We start from the raw sequence: 10,929 nt of genomic DNA on the forward strand, positions 1-10,929 counted from the left end.
TCTCCTAGTTATTAGGTTGAATTACCATTTTACTAGCTTATATAAAAGATGCTTTTAGACTGTCAACAGATTTCTGGAAGGATATTTCTTACAATGTTCTCTAAACCCCAAGTTTTTCAACTCCTGAAGAAATTAATTAAAAACTATTATAATGTAAGATAACTCAAAGACTGCAGAGCTACATGAATGACTTGAATGGTACAAATTATCTCATAAAAATTATTAAAGATTTATAGCTTTTTCAAAATGAAAATTTATGTCAAAAAAAGAATATTTGCTATTTCTCAGTCAAAAAAGTTTCATTAGTGAACCATTTATTACATTCATATCTTTCTTACCAAGAAGAAGAAACAAAATTGGAGAGAAACATTGAGGTTTTATTTATTTGGAAATATTTTTTTTTAAAAAAAATTATTAGAAAAGCCTTGTGATTACAAAATTTGTAATTGCTATTAGTTATTTTTTTACAGACTTATCTACATGTCATAAAAATGGATGAATACATGAACTAGTAAAAATAAAGTAAACAAAATAACTGGACTTCAGCATGTCTAGCAAGATCACAAGCATGATGGCATGACAGGAGCTTCCCAGTACTATACAACATCAAAACTGCCTGCTTTCAGTTATTAACATCCATGTACCCCACCTACTCTGCCATACATCTGGGCACAAAACCAGTAGGCAAACAGGAGGTAAAGATGTTCAATCCACCTGAAGTATCAAGTCCTCCATCTAAATCCTGTCTCTCTTCTGGCTACTTTACATTATTTAGTTAGACCTGAGTGCTAGAGACCTCCTCACTAGACATTACCAGCTTCCACAGAACAAAGCAGTCGTAAGGGCACTTCCTCTCAAAAGCCCCCCATGAGAAGTAGGAGCAATTACCCCACAAACTGTGCTCTACCTTGTTCTCTGCCATGTAAACGTGGGATCCCTGGCAAATGTCCTGGGAGCAGATCTCACAGAAGTTACACTGAGAGGGACACTTAACAACAGAGGCATCTCTAACCTACTGACTTATAGAAAGTAAGACTAGAATGAACCACATCACTTAGTTCTTTCCCATTCTCCAGACCTCTTCCACTACTTCTTCCAATGCACTGTTAGTCCTTTTTTTCCTTACCTAAAACCTCCCTTGCTTCTATCTCCTCTGTTACTTCACACTCTGTACACATGCACAATGAGAGATTATTCTTGCTGCTTCTCCCTCACAAATCATGTTCCTCAGACTTTAGATCATCCTCTCCTCCCTGTTCTGGACCCTTCCAGCTGTTCCAGAGCCCAAGGGCAACGACTACAACTGAGCACCAGCTACGATGGCCACAACTTCAGCAACTGAGCAGAGATTTTACTGAATGCTGATGTCACTTTCCACTTCAAAGTACAATTAAAAAAAAAAAAAAAAGACGTGACCAGCCACAATAAATATTTCTCTGTCATTGCCCACAGTAGATTAAAGTGACTTTAGAACATCATAAATATTTTTGCACTATCAGATAAAACGGCAATATCCTTGATATGATTGGACTTAATGGCAAGTAAAATGTCTTTATAATGTGCCGTTTGCATATACAAGACTGTCTCTATTGTCATTAATTATTATTCCTCCAAAGGGAAGCTAAAAATGAGCTACACACCTCATAAAAGCAACAATTTCAAAAACATAGTCATTACACACCTACAAGCATTTTTATTAGAGCTTGTAGATGTGCTACAGTATTTCAGTGATTAAATGAGCATGATTTGAAAAAAAAAAGATTTATGTCGAACTAACATTATGCAAAACCCAGAAGTAAACTGAACCACTTTTGTAATTAAAACCCAAAAGCTGAAAAATGTTGCAATATAATTAATATGTAAAGCAATTTGAAAATTGTAATAATTTCTATTATATGACCTATATGATACATCTTTAGTTTCTCAATAATTTATACTGTCTTTGAGTTTAAACATAAACCAGGCATGATATCAGTTATCCAAGCCTTCCTTTATCAGGTACTACTATTCTTCTTGCGAAACTTCAACAAAACAGTCTAATTTGAAATAGTCTAGAATAGAGTTAATTTTACACATTATAGTATTAAATAAATGAAATAATTTATTCTAAGAAATATTTAAATGCCAAAAAATTTAACTGGTACAAAAAATATCAGCAATGATGAGTAGAAAAAGCTACCCTACTAACCTTCCTTTGTGTTTTTTCCATGCCACTATTTAACAAATAGCAAATATTAATTCATCATGCGATTACTATGGAAGAATGCCCTTACATTAGTTTTAATTCAATGCTGTCAGCATCTGTACAAAGAAAAAATACACCAAAAAAACGAGAGAGCAGGAAACAACTTCTTCATATGCAGTGCACTTCTAGGAAAGCGCGATTCAAATATTTTCACCAATGGTTTATTTAAGGTCTTATTCCGAAGAAATAAAGTTGGGCAATGTTTGCTGCAACAAACCCGTGACCAATTGAAAACAACGGTAAAGTACTACATTTAGCAATGCTTAGAATCACAATTCATGCAAGACCCAGAAAAGTAACAGAGTACTAAGTTTGCTGTTAACATATATCCAAACACTAAAAATATCCCCATGAAACTAATTCTTTCCAAACGGTTTCCCATTTATCTCTTTCTTGACTTCCTTTGCATTGCCTGGGTGGCACAGTAACAAATTAACATAGTGCACTGTTGGATTTTTAAACTTTAGTAGAATAAAAGATGGATTTTTGCTCCAAGGCAACTCACTGGTTCTAAAAGGGAATATATATCTTTATGAAATAGCTAAGAAACGAGAGAAATATAATCCTTTTTTCTTCCTAAGATTATCGTTGTCTTAAGGTGAAAAAAAAAAGTGTTATTCATGTTAGTAGCATGTGAAATTTCTGTAGGATGAAGAAGAGAGAAAAAAACACCCCCAAAATCTCTGCTGGACACTTTTATCCATCTTTGCTGATATCAAATCCAAGCATTTGACAATCTCCTTCTGTACTCTGCCTACCCAGTACCGCACATGCTGTTATCCCATTTCATGGAGGGGCAAAGAGGCATAGAAAAACTAATTCACAGAGAAAATCTGTGGCAGGGATAGTAGGGAACCAGATCCACTACAAATTCTAATCCTAAAAACTAGGCTAGATTTTTCCTCCAGACAAGTATAAAGCAATCACCATACTTTCCTTTTCCAAAGCAGTAGAAATGAGCTCCAGAGATATAGTGGGAATGTAAGTCCTCCAGCTATCCCTGTCTGATATACAGTCCTACAGAAATCGGGATGAACTCCTGTCTGTGCTCATATAACGTGCAAAGTAGGACAGAGAAGGAAAGAGTCAGTTCTCGTTGGATGTTCTGTGTGTTGCTGCCAGCAAAGTAGGGGAAATGAGCTTCTCTGTAGATAGGCAAATGATTTCAGTATTGGGTTGAGGGCTACAGTAACTGACAATGTACCACTGAATTCCCCAAAGTTCATCAGTAATAAATACAGAGATGAACATTGTCTGCAACTGCTGTGCACAGAAATGTAATATTCAATACATGGCTGCAAAACATACTGGAGAGCAGAATACAGGAAGGCTTCAACAAATACTGTCCTATCTCACCTTTTAAGGCCACCTTCTAGCAAAAAAATGGAAGAATGCTGCAAATCCTTCCACATCTAAAAGTGATGTTATTCCGTTTCTCAAGACTTCACTACCTACAAGCAACAATCCTAAACAGGTCATGGTGCAGCAGAGACACCACACTTGATGCTCTCTCTGGAGGCCTTTCTTTGAACTTTTTCAATATTCTATGGTTCAGGGCTACTTGAAAGGTTGTGGGAAGACTCATAAGCCACATGCTGCTCTGTAGACACAGGTCACAGACCACCTCCCCAAATCAGTACTGGAGCAGCTAAAAATACTTATTTTTGTAGGTGGGACGAACTGTGCTACACAACGTGCCTCCTTTTGACCTGACTTCCTTTTCTTCATAAAGTACTCCTTGTTTTGAGTAACAGAGCACAGATAATCTAAGACAGGACAGATCTGAATTGTATGGATAGCAATCATTCCCCCTAGGCCTGCCAAATCTGGCTACAGATCAAGCAAAAAAACCCCGAAGCAGCTTGAAAGGAAGAAAAATGCGAGGGCAGGGGAAACCTACCAGTACATGTGAAAGCTTCTACAAAAGTTTGACTTGGTTTTGTTCCTCAAGGTGGAAGGTTTCAAGGCAGGACTCTAAATCTCAACCTCATGTACTGCAACACTTTAAAAATTATTTTAAGACTAGGTGGTGTAATATTTTTGAATCACATTTGAAAAAGTATATTAAGTATTAAAAAAACCCCAACACAATAAAAACCAGCAATTCTCTACGCAGAATTTAACAGCAGCCCAATTCTCTATGCTAATTCAGCTTCAGTCTTCTGCTTGCATATAGGAATCAGAAGTTGGATATGATATTACGGAAAGGGAGAAACATCAGGAGTGGACTATGGCAACAGTATTTTTAGCTCTTTCATGAGGTACAGGGTATCTTCCTTGCACTACTCAGCATCAATATTCTCACTGTTCACTTGTAACTTACCAAACAGGCATTCTGTGAAGGTTTTCCTTCTCTTTCTGTCCACATATTTAGGTCATGTTCTCATTTTATACATAGTCCCTTTGTGTTAGATGTACTCTTTCTGCTTAAATCAGTCATTCAATCTGAAGAAAGCAACTATCTTAATCTGGGATTCAATACTAGCTTCCAACTTCTTTGATAATCTCCAAACAGAGCGTATTCACTGACAAGACTTCAGACCAAATGTTCACCTTTATTAATCTATTATTCAGTGAATTTAGTCTGCTAGAATTCTGACCTCAGGAAATATAATTTTAAAAAATACTTTTGTCAGTGTTGCTGAGTTACAGGTTTCTTTTCATGCTAGGCAGAACGACACACATACAACTGGAAGGGATCTCAAGTTATCTCCCAGATTTGAGTGTTCTAGACCACCCTTCTTCTGTAGCAACATCACAAACCATGACAGTATTTTATATATTAATTAGCAATAAGAGTTTAAATGGTTGATCCTCCAAGATTCAGCATGAGGTAAATTCCACAAATTCAGTCATGAATCAAGGGATTAAGGGTATACAGGTGCCCCAAGAGATTCACAACACATTGCAACTCATGACAAGAGCAGGAAGTTGTTTATTGTCATATCTGAGCCACAGCCATACAGAACTGATGCAGCACCTGTTACTAAGGCTTCCTTTATGTTGAACTATTTCCCCTTAACACAACACAATAGGTAATATGGTCTGTAAAACCGGTCTTCTGGAGTGTAATGCAGCTATTTTATTTTAAGACCTGCCATTGTTGGACTACCATGGAAATCCTGCAATAATACATAATATAATGAATAATCAACCAAGGAAACATTTTGGCCATAATTCAGTTCTGTTCCACACAGAGCATTAGGCCATGATCATCTTAAAACGAGGAGCAATGATGACAAGAAGACTATTTTTAACACAAGTTTTCATGATACAGTAGTCAAACTTTCAGTTAATCATTTGAGATGTACCTCTATTAATTGAACCTCCAGCACTGACATCTTCACAAGAAGTTCTGCAAAGGTGAAAGTTCTCCCATAAAAGTTAATAATATAGATGTCCTTCACAGGATTACCAGGATTACTGCCATTTGAGCCAAATCAAATAAAAAAGAAAAAAGAAAGCAAGCAAACAGAAAAACTATATGGTGCAAAACCCAAGTTCTTCATTGGCTCCTAACTGAGAAAACTGACAATAATCTCAGCAATGATGCTGAACTGTGGGCTGTCCAGGAAGGAGAAAGGGTTGAAGGAAAAAATGTTTTGGCAAACAAAAAATCTAGAATGAGGCAAAGAGAATGCAAAAAGAGATTTACTTGCAAATTCAAGGGGACTATTAAGATAAGGTCTTGTGGATTAACACCCTCAGTCTTCATTAAGGAATTCTGCATATAGATATATAGCTTCCATAGCAACATAAATCTATTATTAGATGTTTTTGATACATGTAGCACTCTAAAGAGCAAATCCCAAACAGCCTGGTTACAAGACAATTAAATAGCAAAACCACGCTCCATTAGGGAAAATAAAGCTTCAATACACACAACTCCCTCCAATGCCTAGAAGTGTTGAGGAAGCAGGCTGCAGTGTGGCTGCATAAGGATCAATGAATGAAAAAGTAGAATTTGGCCTCAATTAGTAAAATCTCTGTCATTACAATAAACTAGCAAGGAGAGACATGCAAGTTACCGGAACATCTGGAACATATTCCAAGCAGTGAATAAAGATGACATAAATGTGATGCACAGTACTGCACAGTAAGAAGGCAGCAACTGTACAGATAAAGAAGCAAGACAGCACTTTTCCTTTTCAGTCCCAGTTTCAGTTATTCAATCTTTTCCCAAAGAGATCCTTCTGAGAATGCATTTTCTCCACTTTGGTCTGAAACACAGAAGCTTATCTCTTGCATTAACATCCGTTTGACTGCATTAGAGTTACTTGAGGAGGGAGTAGAGAGGGAATAGGTAAAGAGAGACCTTTTACACCATAACAAAATGAGTCCAATGCTCTTTCTGTTCATGGGGAACTCAAGCAACAAGAAACAGGTATTTCACTTAATGCTGTTAAAAGCAAGATTTGAGTTCTATAAGGCCAGTACTGAATTTAGGACTGAATTTGCTGGTCAGACACAAGCAAACTTGTTGGAAAAAAAATTACAGCCAAGCTAATCTGAATGGAGAAATCTTGAAGTCTGCAAAAAAATTAATCATCTGGACAATTTCTTTGACTAAGCAGACACAAAACCTCCAACAATGAAGATTTTGGAGTCATATCAAGTAATTTCTGAATCTTCCTTTCTGTAATTCATGCCTACTACATCTTGTAGTATCTATCATGAACATGATGATGAGAATATTCCTTTCCTCTTTGCCACACTCATAAAAGAAATCCATGCCTGTTGGGTGTTTCCCAGGCTTCTCTTCTTTAAGCAATATAAGGCCACAAGTTAGCATTTATTAAACTACGAAAAATTGAGATTCTTTACTTGAATCATGTTCCTGAACCAGTGGCAATGAATGCACTCATGTAGTAATTAAGTATCCAAAGGAATGGTTCACCAAGGCAAAAGCACTGGGAAGGGGTTTACATCATCTAGGTTCTGACTGAAGTTACACTGCAAGAATCTTACAATCACAGAATTATTCTAGTTGAAAGGGACCTCAGGATGTCTCTATGCCAACCTCCTGCTCTACGCAGGTTCAACACCAAACTCAGACTAAGTTTCCTCAGAGTTTTGCCCAATTAGTTTTTGAAAACCTCCAGGGATGGAGATTCCACAGTGAAGAATTCATGGTCTCATCAAGAGGACTCAAACTGAGCAAAGCAGTGACATTTGACACAACATAAAGTTACCCACTAAATTTTGTAGCATAGAATAGGCTGATTAACCTCCTCCTAGTACATCAGTGCCTTTGACTTATTTATTCTCTTTGCACTTCCAGAACACCACCGTGTTCTTAGCACCCTTTTACAGGCACAGAATTAAGGATCAGAAAGATTGTAATTGAAAGACTGAGTGAGAGTTAGGTACCTAAATAACTTTAAAATCCTCTGCTAGGTATCTTGTTCAAGGTCGCAGAGGATGCAACTGGAAAAGAATAAAACTGAGCCTCCTTCTTCTGTAGAAGGTTGAAGGAAAGTGAACCACTTCAGTGATCACTGAATGAAAGACTAACCCCATTCTTTCTCTTTCTTCACATCAGAAAGAAAAGACATGGCATGAAAATGTGGTAGAGTTGAATATATTCAGGATATTCAGTTCAAGATCTCATTTCATATCACAATCTGATTTCTCACAGCAACTCTTCTTGTTCTCCATCCTGTTACTTGGTAAACAATAAAATTACCTGTGGTAAATCTCTCAGTGCTGCAAGTGCAGAAGTCCTTAAGGAGATTTTAGGCTATCGTAGCATACAAAGAGAAAAAAAATCTCCCTAGCAGACCTCACTGAAAAACAGGAGAAATTTTTTTTTATTCAAAAAATATTCCTTTTTGCCATTTTTTGTTAACTGGCTGGAAAAAGGAATCAATTTTCATGAAAGCATCTGTGAAAAAGCTCATTCTGTTAAGAAAGAAAAAAAAAATCAACTTTTGAATTATAAATGAAGAATTTTCATCTACATCTCAAAATTTTCAGATGTCAAGAAATGGCACAGAGAGGCACAGCAAGCCACTCACCCGTGTATGGAATAGTGAGGAGACTGGTTATGCAGACGGGCCAGTGGCTGTACAAACCAATATAGAAAAAGAAGAGGAGCAAAAATCCCCGTGGAAGGTAACAGCAGTGGTAGTACAGATATGCTTATTCTGTTTCCTGAAGAAACTAAAATAGGGTTCAGTTTTCCCAACCCCTGCAAAATAATCTGTATGATTTATATGCATATACAAATATACTGAAGAGAATGGAGAAAGCTAACTTTGGGGTCTAAGGATGATATTTAGACAAACTGTAGAAAGTGAATTGTGAGAATGTTTTACAGTCTTTAATATTTTCAAAATTTTTAAATTAGTTTCAGAATGTTGACCAAAAGTATTCTTTAGACTTAGCTCTTCACTTTCCTCCTCATTTTAAAAAGTCTAAAAATTCTTCAGTATTTTTTCCCCACATTGTCAGACACAGTTAGACAAACACAAACACATGGCCTCCTGGTCCTCATCTCCTGACCAAGACAAGGAATCTGTTGCTTCAATCATCTCACAGGTTCTGAACACACATTATGTTACTTTGTATGCGTCTTTCATTTTGAAGTATAAGAAAATCAAAAAAAGACCAGACAATGAGCTGGTACAAGGCAGACAAGTCTTCTGAATTCAGAGGAACTTTGCTGATTGATACCAGCTGACAATCTGGCCCAACATGTTGACCCAAGTACATCTGCTTTCTAAACAGCCCACTTGCTCAGACAGGAACAAACAGAGTTTCCAAATGGACGCACTGGGCTGCAAAGCCATTAGAGATTACTGTAAAATTAAACATGTTTTCCCACTTTTTCTGTCAAGAAAGTCATCATCATGAAGGATTTAAGAATTTTCATTCCCTTCTTTTTGCATCACCTTTGCTAGGATTAATCTCCTGAACACATCTGAGTTAGCCATAAGAAGAAAAAAAAAAAAGAAAAGTATATCAGGTCAATTTACTTTCAAGCAAGTTCACAAAAGCTTATGGAACTGGCTAGCTATGGCAATGATACCAACGATATGAAAAAACATATCCTGATCCACCAAAGATAAAACCCAGAAGCTCTACATCAGGTTAGGATGTGCATCATCTGTGCTTTAACTCCATGTCAACTTTCCATTGAAGTCCTTCCTGAGTATGACATAGTGTTACAAAGTATCATGTTATTCATCCACTTTTTCCTGGCTTCTCAAATTCTGAGCAACCCTAAGGCATTTTCCAGAAAGTTGTTAACCCTTAATCTATCCCTTTGGACAGAAGTCATTTCAAACAACTGCAATGGCATAGCTGTGGATAACTTCACAAGACAGACCAGTATCTCCCTTCCTCAAATTATATTTTTGGGTTCTTCTGGTGGTGGTGGATGTTACCCTTGCTAAAACAAAACAGCCAAATCTTCATTAAACCATTCAGATTCCGAGAACTTGTTATTAGAAAGCAAAACTAAAATTACATAGATAATAATGATTTACACAGAATGGAAGATCTATGAGGATGACAAAGACTGAAAAGAAGTAAGACTTATCAAAAGAATTCCTTCACCAAATATGTATCACAGTAACTGGATTAGAAAGCATTTGCCAGCACGAGCCCATAAGCTTGGCTAACATTCTGATGACAAAAAGTTGAGCTCCAGTCGTCTGTTGAACATGTTTGTGTTCCTGTGAGCCTGTCTGCAGCTGGGAACACCAGGAGGGAGGAGAGGAGGGGGAAGGATAGCTGTCCTACACTTGACTGGTTCTTTTTCTTCTCAACATTGTTCACTTTCTACTCCTAAAAAACTGTCAACAGCACCCCAGTAATTTCCTATTTGATCTTTCCCCACTTCGCCGCATTAACAGGCAGTTTGTGTCATCCTTGATTAGCAAATGCATTCTGTCCCTTTTGCATCTCCCAGCATCCCAATTTTCAGGGCAAAAAGTAATGTCCAGGTCACTCACCCCTAACATCTGATGCAAATAATAATATTGCAGCCCTTGATAATAGAGCAGGAAGGTTTTCCAGAAGAGCCATACATTGAGGGAGAGCCAGAAAAACTAAAATGAAACAGAAACAAGAGACTGTAAGTGAAAGTTACATGTGCAAACTTTCCAGTGTTAATTTCATTCATAAAACTCATATGCCTGCAGTTTTATAAACATATGTAAATGAAACGGGAAAACAAACTTCAAGCATTTAGCATAAAATATTTTAAATTATTCAAAGGAATAGCCTCTACATGAGAAATTTTCACTTTCATTGAACTTCACAAAACTTTACCTTTGTGACTTAAGACTACCGAGAGCTGGCGAAACCCTCCACGTACAAAACACTACTCCACATCTTTAGTTAGATCTCGCAGTTAAAGAATAAAAACTAGCAACAAAGAGACAAAGGCAGGAAGAACTTGCCCACCAAGAAGACGCATTTTCTTCCCCAAACTTTCCCGAAGAGGATCTACCAAAGAGCAAACACACGGACAACCTGTGCCGAGTCCCAGCAGGACACGCACGTTGTCCCCGGGCCACGGCACACGCGTGTTACCTCTGCCAGCCGCACACCGGGACGCGCAAGGAGCACGTCCCGAGCACCGACAGCCCTAATGGCCTCCCACCCCCCCAGCACCTCACGCCGAGCACGGCTGGGACCCCCTGCACCCTGACAAGGCCGAGGGTGCAAACCGCCCC

General features: G+C 37.7%; 1 protein-coding gene across 1 annotated transcript in view; it reads right to left on the reverse strand.

The window, feature by feature from the left end:
• The window catches only part of NOX4 (NADPH oxidase 4), a gene marked incomplete at its 3' end in the record, with an annotated part of 49,749 nt that extends 39,462 nt beyond the window's left edge, over positions 1–10,287 (reverse strand). The window contains exon 1 of the mRNA XM_009706923.1: positions 10,204–10,287. Within this exon, the coding sequence (XP_009705225.1) occupies positions 10,204–10,212 (9 nt within the window). The remainder of the gene's footprint in view (positions 1–10,203) is intronic.
• Positions 10,288–10,929: the final 642 nt, after the last annotated feature.

Source organism: Cariama cristata, unplaced genomic scaffold, assembly GCF_000690535.1.
Source record: "Cariama cristata isolate BGI_N322 unplaced genomic scaffold, ASM69053v1 scaffold4919, whole genome shotgun sequence".
In the NCBI taxonomy this organism is placed as follows: Eukaryota; Metazoa; Chordata; class Aves; order Cariamiformes; family Cariamidae; genus Cariama; species Cariama cristata.